Source organism: Betta splendens, chromosome 14, assembly GCF_900634795.4.
Source record: "Betta splendens chromosome 14, fBetSpl5.4, whole genome shotgun sequence".
Lineage (NCBI taxonomy): Eukaryota > Metazoa > Chordata > Actinopteri > Anabantiformes > Osphronemidae > Betta > Betta splendens.
In genome coordinates, this window is record NC_040894.2 from 4705490 (window position 1) to 4731154 (window position 25665).

The 25665-nt window shown below is 48.0% G+C and overlaps 1 protein-coding gene across 1 annotated transcript; it reads right to left on the reverse strand.

Annotated features, from left to right (window-relative positions):
* Nucleotides 1-592: 592 nt before the first annotated feature.
* ubl3a (ubiquitin-like 3a) lies at nucleotides 593-21413 on the reverse strand. The gene is made up of 5 exons (XM_029173639.3): nucleotides 20760-21413; nucleotides 4803-4911; nucleotides 3683-3769; nucleotides 2847-2924; nucleotides 593-2260 (listed from the first exon to the last, which is right to left on the reverse strand). The coding sequence occupies exons 1-5, from the start codon at nucleotides 20784-20786 to the stop codon at nucleotides 2208-2210; spliced, it is 354 nt and encodes a 117-aa protein (XP_029029472.1). The 5' UTR covers nucleotides 20787-21413; the 3' UTR covers nucleotides 593-2207.
* Between the last annotated feature and the right edge of the window lie 4252 nt (nucleotides 21414-25665).

The window sequence follows — 25665 nt, forward strand, 5'->3', positions numbered from 1 at the left end:
GCAGTAACAAAGGAGCAGTTGTGCTGCTGCTGAATGTCTGCTTTACGTTTCCGTCACCGCGTGGAGACAGAGGGAAACCTCCACAGGCTCCCAGAGGAGGCGGCAGAGCAGCCGTCACACGTTGACTGACCTCAGACCAGCGGGTGGTTCCACACGGCCCGGCCCGCTGCACTTTGGCCCGCAAACAAAGTGACGACAGGGTTGCTTCAGAAATTCCATGTAGCTTTTTCCTGCATCGAAGCAGGATTGAGGCCTGACGGGTCCCTCGTCGTCTCTCAGCCCAGTCCCGTCCAAACTCACCAAGCACCAACATGTCTAGTTATGACCCTGTGAATATGTAACATCATCATCATCATCATCATCATGGATCAGCTGGGTCAGTTGTGTGTGTGTTGTGCAGATTTGTTTTAACTGTAACATTTGACTGATTATTTTGCAACTCAACCCACTGTCGGTTTCCCGAGAACTGAATAGAATTTCTACAGAAATTCACTTCCTCGTGAGTCCTTTCGTGTTGACGCGCTGGTGCGTCAGCGCTTTACAGTCAAAAGTTTTAAGGCTTCAGTGCAGGGAGTGAGGACAAGAGGCCGCGCACTTCAATAACCTTTATTTAGTTTACAGATGTATTCCATTTTGAAGTTTGGAGGGGGCGAGGGAGCATTAGTGCTATTTACAATCGGTTTGAAAATGTTTGTCTCTGTACAGATTGGAACCCTGATCAATATAAACATTTTTTTAAGACCTAGCGCTGTTACAAAGCATTCTTTTTATAAAGGAAAAAGAAGGATTACATTAAATTATAAACATGAAAAATTATAACAAAGCACAGAAAAAAATGAAACTACAGTCTGTCAATGATTAGGTTGGTTTCTGCTGTTAAGCACAAGACGTTGTCAGCGAGTGACTGTGAACTGGCTAGAAGCTAACCGTAGACACAATCATAGACTAAACACCAATATACCGTATATCAACAAGGTCTAGAGCCATCGTGTTCTATAGAAGAGTCATATTAAATATATTCTACACGTTACCGTAGTTTGGAACATTACTTCCATTGGAAAAATATAAAATAAAACAAACCTTTTATACATTTTCATTAATCTGATCAAGGAACACATGCATCAGTTGTGCAAAACGGACTCGAGCGAGATAATTAAGGAGAGAGTAAAAAGCCAATTAAGACAAACGGGATACTTATTTATTCCAAGTTAGTTTCCCTGCTTAGAAAGCAACTGCTGCAGAGAGAGATCCTTCACAACACTGTTAAAAACGGAGCACGAGCGTCTCCTCGGAGCGCGGACACAGAGGAGGGCAGGGAGCCGGCGCCACAGCTCAGTCACATGAGTAATATGCATGGACTGTCACAACACAGCCGCAGACGTCGCCGTGGAACAGGCGATGACGACGGGACTGCTGCCTGTTTGTGTGTGTGTCTGTCTAATGTGAGCAGGGTGTGCTGGGCCTCTGCAGCGCTCTGCGAAAGACTCGCTGGCGTGACCTTTAGAGTCACATGCAGAGCAGGGCAGTATGAAGGACACAGGTGTGTGTGTGTGTGTGTGTGTGTGTGTGTGTGTGTGTGTGTGTGTGTGTGTGTGTGTGTGTGTGTGTGTGTGTGTGTGTGACCGTGTCCTGGGTTGACTTCTCCGGTCAGGCACGTCTAAAGAGGGACATCGTGTAGACAGGGCGTCGCACGTGGCCGCGCGCGCTTGTACAGGTATGTTGGTTAGTCGTTAGTGGTTAATTCTCAGCGAGAAAACAAGGCCACACACATAACAAACCTGGGATCTGTGTTGCCATGACAACCAGCTACAATGGGGAGCTAGTTCGAAGCGCAGACTCGCTGAGGATGAGCATGTGTGTGTGTGTGTGTGTGTGTGTGTGTGTGTGTGTGCGTGTGTGTGTGAGGCAGAAGGCTTATACAAGGTGCACATTAGGAAAGAAAGAAAACAAAAACACACATGCAATTCCAGCTCCTTCCCCTAATTATCAGTGATGAACACAAATCAAATACCACCACGGAATCATCTCTATTAGTAATACATTTTCAAGGAACCCGCTGTCATTCTATCGTTGTGTGTATGTGGGTTTGTCTGTATGCGGATTCGCATGGTGGACAGGCTCCAGGACAGGGGACGAGTTTGTAGGACCGGGATGTTGAGGGCGAGGACCGATGTAAAGGAAGCAGAGCCTGCGGCGGAGGTGAGTGTTTACAGGATGACACAGCAGTTACTCTCCCCGGTCTTCTCCCTGTTCCTCCAACCTGGAAACACACACACGCACACACACACACACACACACACACACACACACACACACACACACACACACACACACACACACACACACACACACACACACACACACACTGACTTAATATTCCCTAAATGTTTCATTAACAGCCAAACATTTAAATGTCATGAAATTAAAACAGGTCTTGTTAGTTTTATCTTAACCATAAATACTTGATAGTTCACATCCATCGTCATTCATGGCCAGCTCCACAGCTACTACCGCTGTGCTGCAGCTGGTCAATAATACATAAAACAGTTTGATGTCAAGTGATGCCAGATCCCCGCTAGCTAAAGCTCTCAGTCCGTGTTTCTACGTAAAGCTGCCTCCTGCTACACAGAGCTGCCATTTAATATGATTTACATTAGCTGTGTGTTCTGCGCGGCGTGTTGTATCGTGGGGATCCACTTAAGGGAGGCAATTATTTGCACCAGTGGCTGTTCCTAAAACAGAAGCCATGTGTAGAGATAAATACTGGCTGGGAGCTTCATGTTTAAAGTTGCTCAGTGTGTGAAAGGTGCCCTGAAAGGAAATAAGGGAGACGGAGCGTTGGTTACCTTGGGAATTTGGCTCAGGCAAAGTCTCTCTGGCAACTAAATGCATCACTGTGGTCTTCCCTAAGGGCAGTTTGAGAGCTGGTGGGGGGAGAGTTGGAAGTTATTTAATGAGCAACACTGCACAAAGACATTCACCATCAGTATCAAGTGACTCGTTCAAACAGTACAATTAGACAGGAAACAGTTCACAAATTTAACCCAGCAGAAGCTGGACGATAAATCAGTGTGAACAAACAACTCAGAGAGATAATGTGATGACGTCACGACCTATCATCTATCTCCTTATAAATGCAACACTGGTGCTCCAGACAACCCCCAGAAGGGCTTGAGCCGCAGCGCTGTGATATGCATGCGCTCCGTGTGCGTGTGCGCATTTCAAACCCACTGTGAGTTTTGGCTGGACTTTAAGAGGATTCTGTGTCGACGCGCAAACACGTTAAACGCAACGATAAGGGAATTATCAGATGGACGGCAGTAATAGGATGAGTGTTTTATGAACAAAACATAAAACAGGAGAGAGGCCAGGGAGCAGTGAGTGGACGGCTCCTCACTCAGGGCGTTCGCTTTCACGGCTCCCTCTCTTTCTGGCTCTTCTTTGTGCTGCCTGAGACCGGCTCTAACGCCGCTGCAGCTCCTGACCAGCCTCTTTCCTCTCTTTTTCTGTATTTCCTCTCTCCTCCCTCTCGCCATCAAAGCGGGCTTGTCCGGAGCACTGAGGTGCCTCTGTTCTGCAGCCCGGGGAAAAAGATGAGAGCGGCAAAAGAAATTTCCAGCAACACAACGCTGCGACTTTGTGCGCTCGCCTGCGAACACGCAGGTTGTGTGTGTTTTCTCACCTCCTAGTGTTACGTTTCCATGTAGAAAACGTCCCTGGTAGATGAGCCTCAGTATGTTGGGACTGCTGACCTGCTCCTCCTCCCAGTCTGAGGGAAAAACAGGGACAGATGGAAAGAGAGCGTAAGACAAACAAGATACAAGCTTCATACAATTTCATTTCTGGCTTATCTCATCTCACTCTCCTTCCTTATTATCACTAAAATGACTTCTCCCATAAAACATCATGATTAGTGTAAAATGATAAACTGCAAAATGTGCAAAACGCATTTTACAATTTGACTAAACAGCTTCACAGAAACTAAATTAAAACACAACTTGTAATTAAGGGAAACAAACTACGTTCATATCGGAGGGAATGCTTTGAGTTTTTCATCTACTGAACTAGTCATGTTTTCTATCTAACATTAAAAAAGGAAATCTGGAAAAAACAACCTAAAGCCGCACTAAGGATATTTTGGGTAGTTTAGGCTCATTCCATACTGAATGTATAATATGTGGGCTTTGTGGGACGCACTGGAGAATGTGAGAAAAGCTGGAGGAACACACGCAGAAAGGTGTGGCCTGGGAAGAAGCAGACAAAGTGATGGCATTTTTGAATGGGGGTGGGGGGCAGCAGGGGGAGTTGCACGGCAGCGCAGTCTGGCCGCCAGATGTTGGTCTCCGGCTGAGCGCCGGACCCGGCAGCGCCGGGTCTCCGGGGCTTCGGGTCCGTTGTCTGGGAGGAACGCGAGCGCGCCTCCAAAAGTGACGCGGCCCCGTCGTCAAGGAGAATCTGAGCTCCTCGGCGACACCGGAGGCGGCGACCACGGTCGGTGCGCAGAGGAGGCCGCCGGGCCGTGGAGGAACCAGGCGTCTGAGTGCGGGCGCTGCACAACGACACACCCTGCGGACGTGAACCCGGTCTCTGGGTCCATTAGCGGCTCCCTCGTTACCAGACAAGCTGCAGATGGTCTTATGCAATAATGTGACGTATATAAGAACAGCTCAATGCGAGTCTGCTATTGATCATCTATGTGGAATGTGAGCACACGAGGACAGTGAGCTGACGGAGACGAGACCGTTGCCATGGCAACATCAGCGTACTGGCCGTTTTCGTGCTGTCCGACCCGCGCTACTCACCCATGGGCCAGTTGTCGTACACGTGTTTGGCGATGTCCGCGGCCGAGTCGTTGGGAGAGAAGAGGAACTCTTTCGTCTTCCCGCTGACTAAGATGAGGCGCAGGTTTATCTGCAAGGCAGGTAGAACACAAGGTGAGTCAGAGGCGCGCTCGAACACTCCAGCGGATGAATGAGAAGGAGGAACAACTAGCGTCCCACACGGTCGGCTCAGGAAGCGCACGGGTTCCAGCCCAGTAACTTAATCGGTAACAGGAGAAGGATGTGAGGCCTCAGAGGAGCATCCTTCCGCAGGATCAACTCTCACCCGTCTCTCCAACTTCCTCCTCACTTTCCTCTCATCTATTTAATCCCGTTCCTCTGCCTTCAGTCCCCAGTTCTGAAACTTCGGATCAGCCGCCACCTCCTCCTTGTTCCTTTTCCTGCCTGATACTCATGAGACTGAATCCGAGTGGTGTACTTGCCCATCACTACTGGGCTGATGCCAGCTCATTCTGACTGAGTTTGCTTATGAATCACATGCCTTTGTAACTAATAAACTAAACTTGGCTCTGGCTGCACAAACAGCCCACAGCGCAGGAACAGGAACAACTTGGGAGCTTTGGGAAAACTAAAATAATGAAAATGTGCAACTTGCCCTGAATTGCTTTTCCCAGTGGCCACTGGTGAAGCCAAGCATGGTAATAAAGGAGCAACAGCGTTAGAGTCTGGTTCTCAGGTGACTCCTCTTTCCAGTCTGAGGTCAGAGCGGCTCAGCCAGTCGTCAGACGATCGGCCGTGTTACATCAGGAAGTAGGAAACTTCAGCAACATTTAGTGGAACGGCCTCAGTCCGTCATCTTAACCTCCAGCATCCTGACCTCCAGCTAACGATGACTCCTTTCTGCTGAGGTCGGCGCCATCATCGTTTCCCAACAGGCCCCTTTGAGATTCCCTGACATTCCTGTACCACACCAGTGCGACATATTCATTTATTCAGAGTTTTGCATCGAAAAATTACAATTTTAAGCGAAAGGGCAGGTGGAGAGATAAGCGCACGGTCCTTTAGACTGTAAAACGCTGAAGAAACCGCTTAAACTGCTCATTATCAAACGCAGCACACTGCTATTTCACGCTTGGCCAAATTCTTGGATTTCTTTTTCCCGTACTGCACGTTTTAAATTGTCAGGATGCGCAGAAGCATTAATATGCATGTGAATCCAGCTGCCTGGCATTAGGACACAGATCAGAGCTGATCTCTTAACTGGCAGGATGGGCCGCGTGCCTTTAAAAGCCAGAGCGGAGGTCTGCGCCGCGTTTCTACTGTACTTGTGTGTCTGGCCCGCAGTGCGCGCGTGGCCAGGGCACGTGTGTGTGTGTGTGTGTGTGTGTGTGTGTGTGTGTGTGTGTGTGTGTGTGTGTGTGTGTGTGTGTGTGTGTGTGTGATTCTTGCGTCTGTGCCGCCATGTGCCGAGCGTCTGTCAGTCCGAACCCAGTCGCACACAGAGCGGTGATGTAACAGCGCGAGCGCCAGTGGATCGAGACGGACATCTCTGTAAGCACGTTATCAAATCAGCTTACGGCTCTAACACGCGAGACCCATGAAGACGTACGTACGAAAACCATATGTGATCATCGGTAGCGGCGACATTTGACCTCCGCTCCGACCCCGCGGACCCTGTGGCCCAACGCGGGTTAAGCTGCTTCCATGAGATTAGAAGAACTTCACATTTAGCCTTAAAATGCCATGCGCCTTCACGTAAGGCCGTTCCTGGTTGAACACCTGGTGGTTGCCATGGTGTCACCATGGCGACAGCCAGCGGTGGGTGGCTTAACCTGATAACACCTACGAGATAGCTGCACCTCCCCCTCCATCTCCCTCCTGCCCACTCTCCACTGTCACATCACATCGTCTCCCTCCTCCTGCAGCAGCTCCCTCCCTCGGCCTGTCGCTTTCACTCCGTCTCTCTCCCCCCCCCCCCACCCTGTCAATCCCTCGCCCCACACGGTCCACAGCGGAGGAATGCAGGTCGGCGCGGCGGGAGGCGCTGAGCAAACTTCAATTAAACAAGGTAAACTGGGCTTATCAACCTGCCCGACTCCAGCCTCTGGATCTACAATTATTTTCCTTTCAGAGACGCGTCGCAAGTTAAAAAACTATAATAAGGCAGCAGCCACGCGTCCTCATTATGTGAATCATTGCCGGATCTGGAAGCCTTAACGCGTCAACTGCCTTATGCTGATTGAATCAAGGTGCCTCCTGCTCCTCTTCCTCTCCTCGCCCCCTCTCCCTGAGGGTCTCTGTGCCTTCTCCCCAGACGCCGCTCTGCAAAGGGATTATATTCAATTACAATGTAGTCCCCATAACAAATGCAGCAGCTCCAGGTACGTGGGGGGTGCTTCATGCATTTATGCATCAACTCCACATCTATATGCATATCTAAAGGCAAATCCACTTTTCTACCAGCGCTCTGAGCTCCTGCTGTTCCGAGCACGTGGTGAATACATGGCGTCGCAGCTCCCCAGCGTGAGGGCGCGAAGGGAAGCGCCGGCTCTCGTATCAGGCGCTGGAACATCCTTGTACAGCAGCTGTGAGCATGAACGCCCAGACGTTCAGACAGCACAATAATGTGACCCTGCTTCCAACTAGTGCCACGGCGTAAACACGTGAAGTAGGCAAAAAGCTCCCGGATAAACACTGTTTGCACACGGTGGAGCGCAGGAAATGCACCGCCGTCTATAATTATTCCTGCCAGAGCACTACTCTAGGCAATATTATGTGTTTGTGTGTGTGTGTGTGGGGGGGGGGGTGTTTATAAGTGCATTAAGGAGTCTTGCAGGCCCATAGCAGGAGCCGACGTATTAGAGCTGGAGGCCTTCCTGTGGGAATATATTAGAGCAGCGAGGTTAGCCGCTGTTTTCTGCTGGGATTCCTCACTCTATGAATGAATTTAAGAGAGGAGGTGGGTGATTATCCCAACTGTGGTCTGTCTAAAATAAGCCAGCTGGAGGCTTTAACTCGCCCATTAAATCCCAGACTCAAGACTGAAAACACGGATCCCACACGAGTCATCAGTCGCTCATTCGCTTTTATTGGTGGTCACTCGTAGTAGTTTCCTCTCTGGCACCGCCGTCGACCTCAGACTGTTAAGAAATAGGCGGCGTTGTGAGATGCTTCTTGGGAACTCTGTGAACAAACGCGTTCCCTAATGGAAGTGGAAGCCAAAGTGTGGGCCTAAAAAAGCCTCGTCCAATCTTTAATTACTCAAGTACATAAAACAGTTTTGCAGCTCTGAGTGATTTTGCAAAGGCATAGAGAGTTACTGCAGTTAATGGCCTCTATTAGCATACAAATTATATAAAGGAGCCAGTGTTGTCGTTAATTAAAAACACGCTGAATGGCCGGGCCTCCACGCACGCATCAAAAGCTGCAGCTTCACTTCCTCAGATGTTCAAATTATCAGCGAGCTCTCAAGAAAAGAAACTCTCGTGATTTGCTATAACCTCAATTTGAATTTGACATAGTGAATATAATAAGAGTTGTTTTTTTTGTTTGTATGCGCCTCTTTTCTTTGTGTACATACATAGAGGAGAGAGGGAGAGAGAGAGCGCTTATATAACGGTGACTGACTGATAATAGCGTTATTTGGGAAACAAAGCCTGAGGCAAGGATTTGTAATCCCAACGTCTGTGAGTACGCGTGTCTAATAGTGTTGGGGGGAGTGCATTAATACCACCAGCGTGTGACTACTTCCTCAAACTTCTTCTCATTTTGACTTTCTCTCTTTAATATTTATCTCAGGATGTGACACATATCGACGTGGCGACGGTAAATGTGAGAGGCGACTATTTTCACCCTGGAAGGGAGCAGAACTACCTGACATCCTCAAAACGGAGTTACAAAGCAACTCAAACAGGCCTTCACACAAACAGGGCTTTTACTGGATACTTGACAATGCTTCGCTTGTTCTGGCCTCTTTTGCACAAATGCAAAAATTGGTTATCTATTGGTTAAAGGTCGGATCATCTGACCCATGTAGAACTGTGGAATATGCTAAAAACGAGTCAGCTTTTCCTTATTATTACATGTCTGTGCTGTAGTTGAACCACACCTACTGATGTTGTTCTAAACTTTATATATATCATCGTATTTATTTGACTGACACCATGACAACCCTAAAGCTAATTACTTCCAGAAAGCTTTTATATTGAAGCCACCACACGGTTCAAACAGCGATGGTCTGCCAAAGCGTGCACACCATCCTGGGCTGCAGTTGCTGCTATGATCACTCAGACATAGCAGACATGCCTCTCGTCCAGTCTAATCAAGTCTACGCCAGTAAAACCAGAGATTAGCGTCTTCTGCCCTCAACAAGGCTCGAGTCAAGGCAGCGAAAGCAGCAGCTTTGGTTCCTGTTCCCTTTCTACTGCAGCAGGCAGCGGTTGAGAAAAGCCATGCAGATGTGCAAACACAGGTGAACGTCCAGACAGATGTTTGTGTCAGGAGACGGTGGAGACCGAAGCAGAGCTACAAACAGAGGTGGTTCCAGAATGGCTGGATGCAGAAAGGAGACGAGCCTGCTAACGAGTGATGATACAGTATTACAGACGTGTTACACAACCGCTAATGTCTATGGGGCCAAAAAACAACAGGCTTTGCAGGTGCGACATGTTTAAAAAAACAGCGCAGTGATGGTCCTTTTTTTCCCCAGAACAAATTCCTGCGGTGTTTCCATTCCTGTGCGTCTCATTCCGTTCGGAGGGTGTAAAACACAGGCCTTCTTCCTGTTGGACTCGGCTGTGCTCACCAATCATTAAACAGAGTACTACAGTGGGAGAGACTGTAAAAGCCAGCACCACAGACCTTTCAAAGCACTTCCTGGATATATAATGACCGCATTACAGCTCTAAGAGCATTGTTAAATTTCTGTCTTGCACAGAAGCATCTAATACTCTGCAAAGTAAGACACACTCCACTTACAGTTCCGGCAAAAAGACTAGAAATGCATAATGCATGCTATAAATATTAGACACTTGTATTAAAGATGTTGGCATTTTAATATCTTCCCCATTTTCACCCTAGCGTCAGAGTGGATGGTTTATGGGCATTCTTGTCTTTCTGCAGTTAGAACTTTGGATCTCAGCTGCTCGCGCTGCGATCGCTCACGCAGCGTGTCTCGTTGCTCAGCTTCCCTGGCATCCCTCACATTTCACCCCGAGCCCTCGCCTTTCGCACCGCCATTAAACCAGACCCGTCCTTTCATTCGCCGACTTCCTCGTCTCAGTCAGAACCCGCTCCGCTCCTCGTTTTTTTCCCTTCTCATTTCCTTCCTGTCAGGAACATGATCAACTGCTTCCAGCGCGCTCAGCAGCCCCCCCCCCGTCCTGTCTGTCACTCCTTTCTTCCCGTTTACATGCAGATTACCCCCAAATCCCTCCTCACTTCACACACGCGCGCAGGTAAAGCTCATTTTCCTGCCGGCGTCTTCTGTGAAAAACCCGGCGCCGCCTCCTGACAGACGCCAGGTAGCTTCCTGTGATCAGACGTCCTTCCCATCGCCCCCTCTCTGTGATCAGGGCTGTCACGAGGGGCTGAAGCTCGTCCGCCTCGCGCGGGTGCCTCTCCGTCAACTTCACGCCTTCAAAATGGCTGTTCGGCGCCCCGGAGCCAAACGAATTAACATGCCGAGCGCGCGGCGCGTCTAAGAGTAAGCTACTGTACCCGCTGGCGAGCCCTCATTGTGATGGGAGGCAGCGAGGATGCGGGGGGATCAAAGGGACGCTTATCCACCATTACTGTGCAACAGTGATGGCGCGGAGCTGATGGACCACATCACATGCTGCAGCGTTCATTAGATAAGCTATTTGGTTGTTTGCCTCTTATCATTTCCTTTGTTCCACAGTAAAACCAGAACAAAAGGAAACTACACTCCACAAGCTAAGTCACTGTACGCAGGCATCGCGTGAAAATTAAGTTAAGAGTTCCAGAAGTGGAGTAAAGTTCAGCTGGAAGGCTGGAAGAAACAGGACATTGGGATTCACTGCTGTGGCACCAGTGCAGAAGAGCTGACAGCCGGGGCGATACCCTTCCTTGCTTTCTTGTCAAGAGAGATGAGATTATTGACAGTGCTCTTATCTCCGTTGAGCAGGCAGCTCGTTTAGCCTGCCATAAAGATAAGATATGGCGTATAAATCAAAACGCTCTGGAGACACTGCTGAGCGTATTTTCTCAGAGCCATGATACCATGTTTCAAGTCTTTATAGTAACCGACGATAGCTGGCTGCCAATTACAGCATTAGATTTAGCTTCCAGATGTAAACGTTTGGGATGTATGCGATTTTATTCGTTTATCTACAGCGACCGAGTCCTTAATTCATTTTTGCTAAATGACACACTGTCAGACAACAGCAAAACAGCAGCACGGTTAGTAAGAAAACTAGCCACAAGTATGATGGTGGTTCTCTGTGGTTAGCACAAGATCGGGCAAGCGATGTCCAACAACGCTGTCAGAACGGAGACATTGATTTGCAGGACGATGTATCACATCACAGAGAGACCAGGGGAGGAAATGAAATTGCAAGAGTGAGCGCACACAGAGTGAAAGAGGACTCAAAGAGAGGAGGATGAAGGTCAGAAAGAGGCGGAGAGAGGAGGCGGCGTGAAGGTGAACAAGGCAATGAAATCCACTTAGTTCTACTCCACCTGTTCCTTTTCACTAAGTATTCGGTGCTTCACACATTTGCATGAATGCACAAATATTTGCGCACACGGCGCAGGGAGAGAGGCGCCGCTTTCGACGCCGTCGCGGCCGAGACGTGAAATTGCTCTTGTTCGCTTCAATCGATTCTCCTCTGTCTCTACCCCTCTGACAGCGTCTAGACTGCCTGTCCCTCTCGCCCAGTGAAACACAAGGCAGGAGATGAGGTCGAGGTGCTAAACAGCCAAACGAGGACGGCTGGAGAGAGAGAGCGAGAGAGAGAGAGAGAGAGGGGGAGAGAGAGAGAGAGAGAGCGAGAGAGAGAGAGAGAGAGAGAGAGGAGAGAGAGAGAGAGAGAGAGAGAGAGAGAGAGAGAGAGGAGAGATATAGTATCTAAGGTAGCGATATAGAGCTCCTCTCTACTCTCTGCTCTTTTAGTTTATCTCTCTCTCTATCTCTCTCTTTCTTGATACTAGCTAGAAGAGAGATCTAGCTATTGCTCGCTCGTTAGCTCTCGCTCTCTCTCTCTGACCGAGATCTATATCTATATCTCTCTCTCATCGCTATCTCTACACTATCTCGTCCCTACTTTTCTTTTCTACTCGATCTTTTCTTTGTATCATCTCTCCTCTCTCTAGAGGGAGCACCTCTGGAGCCGAGGAGCGTTAATCAGGGCCAGATCATCCAGATACGAGCCGTGCAAAAGACGGAAGGAAGAGCAGCAGTTGAAGCCGTTTTACTGCACGTCTGGGCCTAAACCCAAAGGCCGTGGCCTCCACACATGTGGACATGGAGGGACCACACACACGGGCGCAAGGCTTTTGACGGCAGGGCCTCCTGTCCGTCCAGCTTCCATCAGTTTCCTCCCTGCTCTGACCTCTGGAGTCAAGTAAAGCACGACCCCCACCAACCTCACCCCACCCCCTCCCAGGAGAGCGACGCACTCGGCGGCGCCCCCGCGTCTCTAAACCCCCCCCCCCCTGTTTATTTCCTAGGTGGTCTCCTGGCAGCGAGCAGTCCCTGCAGTCAGAATTAGCTGGACGTTGTTCCTCCCAGAGTCAAGCTTTCCCCCGTTTACTGTGACATTCACAGCTTGTACTTCTATGTTGAATGTATAGCTTCAGCAAGTGGAAGGTGCTGCTATAAGCTCAGGGTGAATCCTAATAGACAAAACATTTATACAGTTTATGAAGCATCATCATAGCAGCCGTTCTTTTCTACCGGCCGTCACGGCCCCATGTGAAAGACTCGTTCCACGGCCCACGGAGCCTTCGTTTGGACGTATCAGGCGCTCGTAATGACGTTCACACCTCTCGGTGTGTTGAGAAAACCTTTCAGAATCCATTATTTCACAGAGCGTGTTTGCCGGGCAAATCCAATTCTGGTCCCCAAACCCGTACCAGTGTTTCCTTTGTTTGCCTTTTTTCCCCATAGAAAACACCAGCACAATGCCTGGCATATTACTATTGCTCTCCCATTACTGTGATTCCACAAAGCCTTAGCAGACATATAAAGAATAAGCTGATGTAACGTGGGGTGGGGGTGGGGGGGGGGGGGGGGTGGACAGCTCAGACGCTGCACTTACAGCCACAGCAGCAGTTTTTCTTTCTGTTGCAGGAGAGAGCGCTGCCCTGCAGTCACATCTCACATGATGCCATGTGTGCAGAGGGGGGGGGGGGGGGGGGGGGGGGGGGGGGGGGGGGGGGGGGGGGGTGAGTGCAGGTGGGTTGGGGGCGAGAGGGGTAGGAAATGGCAGAGAGAGAGAGAGAGAGAGAGGGCGCTGCCAAGCGAAAATGCCCTCCGTGCTGGAATTTAGCAGATGGCAGTGGAAAGGAGAGCCGGGGGTATTAGTGCACGCACCGCTTTGCAGCCCTGCTCAGGAATGAAGCATGTGCATGTAGCGACAGGAGCGGACGCGGCGGATGCGGCCTCGTCCTCCCATTGTTGTCGGCCGCAGCGCGGAGGCATCGCGTATGTTTGGAGGCGACGCGTTACAAAGGCATCAGGAAGAACACGCGCTGCTCGACACAGGCAGGAAAAGGAGGGATGGAAGACGCTTGATATAATCAGCCCTCGGCTGCTGTTTAGGGGTTTCATGCGGCCTTTGGCCTCCACCATAATTAAGATGTTTACAGCAGTAAGTATAATAAAGTGTTGTCTTCTCTCAAGGCTGCAAATGAAGGACTTCTGGCTTCTCAGACGCAGCCCTTTATTCAACGCTGGCCTTTAGATAAAAAACCAGCCGGTGCCAAGCTAAATGGAAGCCGGCTAAACTTAGCGAAAACTTGCCAGTCACTCGCCCACAAACATCCGAGCGTTCGAAGCCGCGAGCCCAGATTACTGATTCTAAAGTCAGTGAGCGCCGCCGCTCCGCTTTAAACTGTATATTTAGCCAAATGAACTATGGCTCTGAGAAAACCACTTCACAAACCTGCGACTGCGCTGAACGATAGCACGCCGAGGGCTAATGTCCTCTGGGCGCGTTGACACTGCGCAGCTTCCCTCAACACAAGCCCACTCTTCCTCATTAGGAGAAACAAAAGCCCCTCAGTGATTCTAGACCAAGGTCCAGCGCGTCATTACGACTAGGCTGGGCTACACACACACACACACACACACACACACACACACACACACACACACACACACACACACACACACACACACCCCGCTGGGATCATTACAGATATTCATAGTCGGACTGCGCCATAGCATCCAACATGCATGCAGTGACAAATTTGTGCAAGGCAGCATGAAGGCCAAATATACCCTCTCTCCATGGCCCATCAATGCTCCATTCACACAGCTCCCTCCTCGTTAGGCTCTATCTTTAACTCCCTGTGACCTCTAATCCCAGCAAATGTCCCTTTTTCTGCATATTTCCTTACCATCAGCTGCCTCCGTTATCCTCACAACCTTTCAGCAATGAGCAATAACACAAATTCGCAGCTCACGAACGCAAATATGAAATACAAACCGCATGTCGCGGGCACAACAAACACATGGGAGCGTGTTTAAAACGAGCGCCGCGTGACAAAATGAGCAGCACTTGCGCCGTTTCAGACCGCGACACAGCGGCAGATCCTCAGACCTCAATATGGAGGGCGGCTGAGGTTATCAGCCGAGGATTAGGCCTCTTGTTAGTGCTTAGTAGATAGGACACACAGCTTCTGGGGCGGCTGCCTAGCAACCACCGCGCCGGTACACTTCGCTAAGGCGTTGCCAAGGAAGTGCCCCTTGACCCTTTGGAGTGAGAGGTAATTCTTCTTCATGCATATAATCTCTATAAGAGCATCATCCTCTGTAAAAGTGCAGCGTGTTAGATTTGAGCTTTATTCATTTGCAGAAATGAAATGTATTTTCGTAACAGATGTGTCGGACCGTATATGTTTCAGAATGTAAACAAGGCCTGGGTCAAGGCCAGCATGTGAATGCCTGAGGTCAGCTGATGCCGGTAGCACACCCGGTGGATGAGGCCCGACCTTTGGGTGACTCGTATCTCGTGTCTGACCTGTCTGGTCTGCACACCGCTCCTCGTGTGCGTCTGCCACAAAACGATCAAATATCAGCTCGCGTTTAAACATGGGAGACCGTCCCAGAACCACGAGGAAGGTGCACAGCTTGTTGTACATGCTAACATAAATAGCCCCATTAGCTGGATATGCTTTACTCTGAGCTGAGAGGACTCATTTAGGGAAGTGCACAAGGAAATTGTTGTGTGTTTTTTTCCAGTTGTGCTTTTGTTTTACATAAATGTGGATGAGGCCAGAGCATTCTTTCACATTCGCTTCGGACTCTTCGTCGGTCTAATCGTCTTCCTCACCAAGACCTTTTTTTCTCTACGAGTTTCTCTTCCTCTTCTCAGTTCCGCACCCTGTGAATTTCAATTCTTCAAAGGTGATAGTAAGCCATTTTCTTATTTTGTGGTGTTACAGGAGCGCAAACAGCCTTTACATGCAGCTTATCCTCTCAGCTTTTATCTGGAGAAGAGGTGAACTGCAGTGGGTGTAACTCCACTGGCAGAGAACAACAGCAACATCACTCAACAGGAAGAACAAGTCGGGCTTTTGCAGATTTTTTTTTCTTCATGCAAATGTTGCACAGGCATAAATACATTATACACACACATTCCTCAAAAGACGCTGCAGGCAAAGTCTGGTTGAGATTATTTTGCTAACATCATCTGAGAGTTTGCACATTACTCACACTCACACCCACCCATTCATGTCATGCTCCGACTCCGGCTAACACTCGGAATAGAAGCTGAAGAGCCTCCTCACTTCGCTTCTGAGACTTTTGCTAATTTGCAAGTGCTCAAAGAATCGGTAATTAGTGCTGCGAACGTGGGGCAGCAGCAAAATAGAAGCAGTGGCGTCATCACAGCTGCATCTATGTGATGTTCAAGGACGTACAATTACATGTTCCACCAGTGAGATCAGGACCAGAGGACTGAGAACTGGCTCAGCAGCCCCTAAAATGGGGAAGTAGATCGACACATTCCTCACTATCGCGCAGCTCTGAGATAATTCCTTATACCAACACTGACGCTTTACCTTAGACCTAATAGATTAGATGAGATTTCTTCAAGATTTAGTCTCGGTGAGTCTAGAAGTTTGCGTTTTGAAATGCATTACTGTCATAATAAAACCTTCATGTGATGCACATGCACAGAACCAGGTTATCTTTTACAGTATTGCATCTCTATGATGATTGCAAACTGTACACTAGGAGCAGACGCATGGTGCAGGTTCACTTATTTAATGACCCCACTATATAGGATGCATGGAGAGCAAATTATAAATAATTGCCAGCAGGAGCAGAATGAGAAGCATGAAAAATGGAGAAGGGGAAGCAGAATGTTGACAGTTACGGACCAGACTTTAAAAACACATTTTTGCCCTTCAGGCTTTGTACTTCAGCCCAATTTATACAGTACATTAAAGTGCAAGTCTCACTTTAACTTGAGTAGGTTTACATCAATATTGAACGAAGTGCATATGAGAAAGGTTATAAGGGCTTCGTCTCCCACACACTTCCACTATGAACTAATGGAATGAAGACACTCGGGACTGTGTTTGCCGCTGTCGTCCAGCCCATCATTACTTATCAAGGGCACACATCCACAGACACATGCAACAATACAGATCACACACAGACATATGGTCAAACAAAGAGTTACATAAGCAATCAATGGATGAGAGGTTCTCAAACTGTTTCCTGTGGGTGTTGTAGACATGCATCAATAGAACTAAATTACCTCAACTCAATCACAGGACTGAACGTACAGCGCTTGACAAAAGCTTTTTTAATATTAGCTACTGGCCAAATAAACAGCTACAACACAACACACAATATGGAAGCACTACAGCTGTATTTCATTTTCTACCGATGCCAATAAATGTGAATAATTCAAAATTAATGTGAATGGAGTACAACTCCTACACCTTCAGCGCTGCCATGGGGCGCTCCGAGGCCTTCATGTGACACTGTCATAGTCAATATGTCACCTCCTGCGCCCAGGCGAGATGATGTAATCCTGATCTGTGACTCAGACTCGCAGTACACTGCATCAGTACCACACATATTCGCTGACATACTTCATCCAACTGGCGCTGTCAGGACCCAGTAGCGTCCTCTCACCCTCTGCGAGGATCAGTCAAAGCCCCGTCAGCAGCTCCTGCCGGTGGCTGAGGAACGCCTGCGGACCTCTCTCTGTCATACGTGCTGAGCTAAGCTCGAGTGGGAAGAGGAACAGAGAGCGCTGTTCCACCAGCCAGGACTCCTCTCCCATTGTTCTTTCATGCACGGCCAACACTCTGCTGACCTCTGACCCTAACCTTTGACTCCTTTGTGACTCTGTCCGTCTGCGAACCCCCAGGGGCAGAAAACGAGTGGATGAACTATAAACGGCTTTCGGAGCACTCAAATGAATATTAGCCACAACGGGTTTTAAACACTGTGTCCTGCTGAGCTGGTAAATGGAACAATCAGCAGAATAACTGATAATTACGGTTATCTGGGACGTAACTGTTACTGTGACAACTGCTTAAATCAAGAGACACAAACAGCAGTTTCTCAAGACGAATAACATGTACCTCATGATCCGCTTGAGTCAGGGCTGTGATCACCGCTTCCAACTCGCTAACACACACTCACTGCTGCAAAAGGATGGCGCTGTATTGTACGACCCTGAGTGAGTGTGTAATTGTGTTTAAGTAACAGTGTTTGATGCTTCATGTTACTGTATGTCAGGACCAAATGAGCTTCTCAGTGATGTTGGGGTCGCCTGCAAATTCGCTGATACAAATACTAAACTGAAGCCACTAAGGTGCTAGGAAACAACTGCAAATGTTAGCATTTATCGACGGTTTAGGAGACTCAGGGCATTCTGATTATTCCTGATTGAATAAGGAATATTTATCACTTTTCTTTTCCAAGTCGTGGTAATAGAATCAGTAATGACTGGCCTTTGCTTCCTTTTCACTTGACTCTGATGCGGCGGTGGTGGTGGAGCAGTCGATGTTTATCACATTTTGACAGAACTTCGTGAGTCACTGTTTCTTATTAAAACCTTGTGCAGCTACTCTGATCTCATCAGCTGCTGCAGCGCTGGATTCCAACCCCGATCAGCTGAGAACAACTGAGAAGGCGTGACTGAAAGACAGGACCCTCGTCCACCTCAATCCACTTGTTTTTGATTATATATCTTCCTGCCTTGTCTCTCTCGCCTTGGGCTCATCTACACTCAGGTGACTGATTCTTCCACCGCTTTATCAGCGCTACTCGTCTGCTCATTGTTACAAACCCCCATATTGTTACCTGCAGCGAACCCTGACCCTCTCCCTCCACTAGTCAAACATACAGGCAGCAGAATGTCCTGTTGTTGCTATGTGAACCATTTCACCCCTGTCAGCACTTTTGAGGTATGCCTGAAGCAAAGTAAATTGCCCCACACCCCAACCCCATCCTTTCCACCCACCTTTGTTTTCCCCCATTTGAAATAAATCCCATCCTCCATTCTCTAGAGTGGAGACGGCTCCTTCTGATTTTCTTTCTCTCAGATTCATTCACCCACAATGTTTGGAACCAGCCATCTCCTCTACTCCTACTCTCACTCCTACTCTATACAGCCTTTATAAGCATGTGTGCACATACACTTGATCTTTCTACAGACTGACAGAGGGTTGGGGGCAAATGGGGAAAATGAAAACCTGCATCTGCTGCTGATTTTCAACCACATAGGACGAACTGAATACAGATTGCTGATATTTGACATTTCCTAAAATGTGTGACTGAGCTATGTCACAAAGAGAAGCGACTATTCCAAAATCTAAACTGGCCCAAATCCTGAAACGTCTCACTTACGTGCAGAATTTGACCTTTATGTCTTTGCTGCAGACATGTAAATTGCCTGAGCCTGAAAGTAACAGCTACTGCCGGAGTAAAGGCCCATTAAAACAATGTCCAAGAGAGTAAAAGATATGGTTTTATTTTACACTGTGAGAAATTAAATTCATGCCAGAAAGTGGAGGAAAATGATGCGATAATAATGTGATGCTTGTCCCACAGGGAAACGGTCAGACAACAGATCAGGCTGTGCTACAAAAGCAGCTGACAGGGTTTCAGTGTGTCACAGGAAGAAGGTTCAGTGGGAAACTGTAGGTTTGAACTGATACTGCTTTGACACTGGAGAAAAACTGTACTAGTAGATATAATAGTCATCATATCATCTTATCCAACCTGGATATGCCTTTATTTCACAGAAGAATTTGTAAAAACTACTTGTTTACATGCTAATAACAGCTGTTCTAATTGTGGGCAACAATTATAAAGCAATAAATACATCTGCGTGACATGAAATGTTGTAACTGACTTTTGAACGTTTGGCATATTTTATGCCTGCTCTGTCACAATCACCAACCCTGACCTCACTCATTTAATTCTGGAACAACACAGCAAAAAAAAACATCAGTTCCGCTTTGTTTTTCAGCACCTATGAAATGATACAATGCTGTCTGCATGTTTTGCAAAGACGTTGCAGGAAACAAAATAAAAGCAATGAGAGGCTGAGGCTGTTAAAAACAACCCAGCTTTTTAGGTGAACGTGTTGTTGTTGATGGTTGTGTACCCGCTTCAAGCAAATAGTCCCTCCGAGAAAGACTGCACACAGAACTGGTCTGGCTCTGGAGCCTAAATACAGGTCATTTTCCAAAACAGAAACACCTCATTAGTAAACACAACGCACAACATGACCTATGACCCCGCGGCTGAAGCTCCACACAGATGCTGACTTCTATGAGCATTCCTTAGGCTCCATGAGGATTTAGTTACCAGCGCTAACAGGTCCAAAAACGAAGGATCTGGCTCACGATTCTCTCGATAAGCCATGAAAATTCCTTGCAAAGGACGACTATTGAAAGCTATAGTCCACAGAAGTTGACTCACCTCTATCTTCCTTAGAGTATTATCACAACATCCTGCCAACATATCAGACCTGCTGTTCAGGGGATCAGCTGAACTTGAACGGGCAGGAATACAGGCACAGCTGGGATGTGATCTGTCCACGGAGGGGCACATTACGTGGTTTATCCTTTCTATACATAGACCAGGGGGTATTCTTGGAGCCACCACACACCAGCAGCAAAGATGACAGACATAAAACTGCCAAACAGAGGGGACGAATTATGTCAACGACGGGGTAAAATGCATTTTATACGCCTTTTAATTTGCGGAATAGCTTGCCCACGAGAGGCCGCCGTAAATCTTTATGATGAGAGTTCATAATACACACCACGGTCAATAAGCCAGCGCGGACGGAATAAAAAAGACATGTGAGGATAATATAAGAGTCACTTGATGATGACAACAGTTTAAAGGTCAAAGTTTACTGTCGCTTTAGAGTCTGATTCCATCAAAAGGTCTACATCGGCGTCAGCAATAGGAAAAGTGGTCTCCTCAAAAGCGCCAACCTGTTTCTAATGTTGTATTTGGATGCTGAAGGTCCATTAAGGTCCATTGTGAATGACAGGCTGAGAGGAATGCTAAATATGGGCAAAGGTCCAGTAAATTAAAAAGAAACAATCTACTAATTCCAGTCCAAATCCCACATAAACACATCAAATCACAAAACATCTGTATTTCTGAGCAGTTAAGTCAAGCTTCATTAGCACACTGGGCCCGCACAGATTTCAGAACCAGGAAGTAGAACCCCCGTGGCGTTCTGGTCGAGGTTCTGTGGGAACAAGTGTGCAGGTAAACTGTGGAGTAGGAAGTTCGGCTCTCACCATGTCCGCTGGGGTGCTGCCCGTCATGGTGAAGCTGGTCCCGGTCCGCGCAGGGCTTCACGCGCTCTCACACATACACGCGCGCGCGCACACGCACACACTCACACACACAAGGCCAGGAGTTAAATATTCCCTTTGTCGCTGGAAAAGTTTTCAAATAGGAAACAAAAGCCCAGTTTATCCGCGGTGACGGGCTCGGAGGTAGTCGGGACGGGTTGCGGCAGCTCCTTCGGTTCTATTGCACAACCGTGTAGTCGATCATGTTCCGCACCGAACCGGTGGGTTTAACAGTAGTTGTTGTTCCTGGGCTCAGCTGCGGACCCGAGGGTCTCCTCCGACCCTCCGAACATCGACAGTGTCCTGCTTCAGCAGAGGAGCCTACGCCATGAAAACCCAGCACCGCTGCCACATCCGGACACGGACCTGAAACAAGAACCGACGATATATCCGCAAGGTGAACGGCTCGCGTCCTCTGGGGGGGTCAGACCCGTCCGTCGGTTGGTACCAGGAAGCGTCACACAGAACAAAATGTGTCGGGGCTGCTTCTTAAAGCGGAACTTGGCAGTTATTGTGATAAGCGTTTCAGACGGCGCTGCTGTTCCTCTGCGATCCACTCAGCTGTCATCCTGCCTCCGAACTGACGGAGGGAAGCGAGCAGCGGCACAGGGCGCAGGACTTCCGCTTGCGTTTTAAAAAATAAGATTTCAATCGTAGTTACCGAATTAATTCATGTCTTGCGCTTACGCTCGTTAGTTCAGTTTAGTTCACTTTTCTAGTCTTCTGACTTAAAATAGCCCTTTACTCAAACTTCCTCTTCCTTATCATCATCATTTTATTGGTACTGCTTTTCTATTGGATTTTTACGAGCGATTCAGCCGGTTCCTTCTCGTCGATAAGCTTCCATTGCATTGCTGACTGACAGTTAACCTGCATATGACAAATGAACCAATCCGCATTCTTCTTCTTCTTCTTCTTCTTCTTCTTCTCGATCGATTTATTAACAGCAGCAACATGTATTTTTATTTCCTTTCATCCAAAATCTGACTAAAAAATTAAAATGACAACCATATAATTAAAACGTTTTAAAATAACATATTTCTGACATGTAGCCTTTTGTATGATTATTTAGAAGTTTTGAATTTATTTTATTTTGAAGTCGTATTCACTTTGTATCCGGCTGTATTGTTCCTCTGCTGGCCGCTTAATACGAAGAACATGGCGGAAGATCGCAGACTGAGGGGTGGAACAGCGGGGCGAGCGCTGCAGGTAGTGGGAGCCAAGTGGGAGAGACATTTCCTGGAGGACTGACTGCACACACCTCCTGGGAAACGAGCAGGGAGGGAGGTGGGCTCTGAAAACAGAGCCACACAGAGAAGAAAGGCCGTGAATAGACAGTGTAAGGGGAAACCCATCATATTTATTATTTGACAGCCTGGTATTGATATTAATATACCACGCTTCTACCAAACACAAAAATGAAAACCTTTTAGTCGCTCCAAGACACATCAAAAACATATGAAAAGGAAACACTTTAAACTGTAACGTCTGGTCCAGTTGCAGAACAGCTGTATTACATCTGGATTTAATGCCTTCATTATATAGTGTTATATAGTAAGGCTTGCTCTGGGGCAGATTTACAGCGTGTGCATCTATATTGATTGAAGGTTATTTAGAGCTGCATCCAATGCATATGTAATATAACACGCTGTCCCGTCCTCGTCCACGTGTGTGGGCCCTGTTTCCATCGGACATCAAGATGTGTATCCGCAGCAGGTCTGTCCTCTCTCTGGTGCACTGACTGAAATCCTTTGTGGCATCGGGACTGTTTTTTTCCCTCAGATCTAGGGGATTAACTACCTAATCTCCCCACCATACAGAGAAAGTGGGTGACGATGGGAGGGGGCAGCGATTGTCTCACACACACACATACGTCCTGTGTGTTTCTTTGGCTGCCGAAATTAAGGTCAGTGGATGATTTTCAGCTGAGCCTATAGTCATTATCATGTATCAGATTATTTTTAATTAAATAAGTGACAAACCATACATTTACTCTATAATAATAATAAATAAGTTCACTTCTTGCACCAGGGTTAAGGGTTCGGTTCATCAGCGTTGGCTTGTACTTGCTCAGCAGTGCAGGTCTGTGAAAGACGAATCTCTGGTCACCTTTGCCGTTTCTCGGTTCCTCTCTTTAAGGTCTGCTGATCTCGAAGAACCATTACATTTTGTGCAAAGACAATAGGACTCTGTAATCCTTTAAGCCTCTTGACTGTGTTCTCTGTTTGATTTTCACCTGGGCACAGGATGTGTCGCACCTGCAGACCACACACTCACAGCGGACACAGTGTAGTGTTCCGCATGGAAAAGGGAGCAGCATTAACTACTGTTGATTCCCTTGAAGGTCACGGGGCTCGATTACACTTTAACCGGCAGACGTCATCCACGCACATTAACCTCCATCTATTCCTGCTTAACGTGTCACTAGTACAGTTCCTGGGTTTGGACTTTGAAGGGCAGCCATTCGCTCCATTTCTAAACGCTGACATTCAGCGCGGTGATGTCATAATGTTCAGGCCGCTGCTTCTCCTCCCGCCGCCTCCTTGCGTCGTCCACGGGACGCTAACGTGCGCCGCGTGGACTCTGCTCTCTGCTCCCTTGGGCTCGGGCCATGATGTGATGTAAAGGCTGGCGCCGGGGGATATTTGCTTGACCCAGAACCCAGCGTGATGTTTCACACCCCCCGACTGAGAGGACTATTCAGCTTGACTCTCCCACCGGAGGCGTGAGCAATTATTTTCACCTGCGTGCCCATTAGCGCCTGACTGAGGCTGAAAAACAGTGTTAGCGCTACTACCGACCTTCGCTTTCCTCTCTGGTTCTAACAGTGCTTTCTTCATGGTTGATTCATCCTTCCTGATTTGGGGGTCACAGGGTCACTGGAGCCGATCCCAACATGGAGACTTCACCTGTCGGGTTAACAGTGTATCTGACACACACATAGTTCATTCTCTAGTTAAAGTTGCCTGTCGTGGGACTGTAGGTGGACAGCAGAGAGACAGAACCAGCATCACAGTCGGCCGGATGGTGACTAATGGCTGAGTAATATCCTTATTCACATTACCGATCCATCTTCATCTGTTCAGGAAATGATAAATGCCATCAGTCCCACCTCGCAGGCTTCTCATTCACTGAACGGCGTCCAGTTCCAGTAATCTCTGTTTTCTTGACGGTCCAACTCATACATCAGCCTCCAGATTCATCCATCACCTGCGCTGTCGCAAACAGCCCCCGCGAGCCATTCTTTTCTGTGACTGATAGGTCTAATGCGACGTCGCCGATCCTCAAAGAGCTGGCTTCATTACTGAGGATCAGTCCCTCTCAAAAGCGATAGTCTAAACCTGAGTTGGATTTGGCTTAGACTTAGCAGGAGACAGCCTAAGCCTGGGCTTATCTACATCAAACTGTTGTTGTGGGGATCAGGAGGACGTGGGCGCTCCTCTAATCTGCCCACCTGTCAAACACGCTCAATGGTAAATATACACAGGGATTTGTCCTCCGAGCTCTTTAATAGACCTTCTGCTGCAGGCTAAATCTGATACACGAGCTGGATCTGCGATTTCAATTCGCTGCGCTGCGGTGTTTTGTTTTGGGCATCGGCCTCAGATGCAGTAGGTGCTTTCAGGAGGAGAGAGGCTTGTCGTGATTTCAGACCTCCTCCCCCTCGGCGGTGGAAGCGCTCCGTCATCCTGTCGCTCACGTTTTTACCATCTGTCTGCTGCAGAGGGGGAATCAAACACACGCTCTGCTCCTCGGCTTCTCACCCGCTGTACATGTGTTTTTACGCAGCGCTCGGCCTGCTGGAGGCGCGTTTGGTCCGTGTCGCCTGCTGTTTTTTTGTTGTCATGTGACTTCCTGTTTTGTTCCCGGGTTCCTGTGTAATGATTGTGATTATCAGTATTGACGTTTGCCCTCCTTGTGTGTTCGGTCTCAGTTTGTTGCCTTGAGTTGCCATTGTGTTCCTCCGTGTTCCCCCCGGTCACGTGTGCGTGTCCAGGTTGGTTTGTTTTGTGTGTGTAGTCATGTCCTGTTGTGTTAATGTGGAGCCCCTGTCCTTCGTTCAGTGTCAGTATTTAAGTGTTCCTAGTTAGTATTCTGTGTGGGTTTACACTCTGGTTGGAGTTTTATCCTGCTTTACAGTCACCTTCAGTTGTTTAAGTATCTACATCCCTGTGTTCTTCGTCTTGCAATTTGTGTTTATTAATAAAATTATATATATTCAAGGTCTGTCTGTCTCAGGTCTAATTAGATGGTCTGGCTCCTTCGACTAGGGGGATTTTAGTGATATTGGAGGCGATGGGACGCTGTGGTCAGTTTAGCATCCGCCGCGGAAGACATTACAGTAAAGGTTTATTTTAACATGTCATGGGTCCGTTGCTCAAGCCAGACTTCCTACAGTAAAACACACCCATGTTTTGAATAACACGGGTGTTGTCCACAGTGTCCTAGGACATTTTTATCATTTTATTTTGCTATTGTACTTGCGTCATGCCACGGCCTGCTGCTGCCTTTCTTTGTTTCACGTTTGATGTGATTGATGGATTCGCTTTGGCCTTAAGATTTCCAGACGGAGCCGGCAGGAAGTTCGGAGACTCACCAAACGAAAGGGTGCCGTTTGAAATTGTTATCGCGCGGAAATATGTGGCCGCGATTCATATGAACGAACGCCTTCTGTGTGGGATTAGGACGCAGATTTGACACATTCATTATTGAAGTGCTTGTCGGCTGGAATCATCACGCTGATTAAAAATTCAGCGCTTGATTGGATATTAGCAAAAAGCCTTTTGTTGCAGTGCAGCCACATTAGGGACACATCAGCGAGGCGGGTTCTGCAGGGACGGGCCGGCTG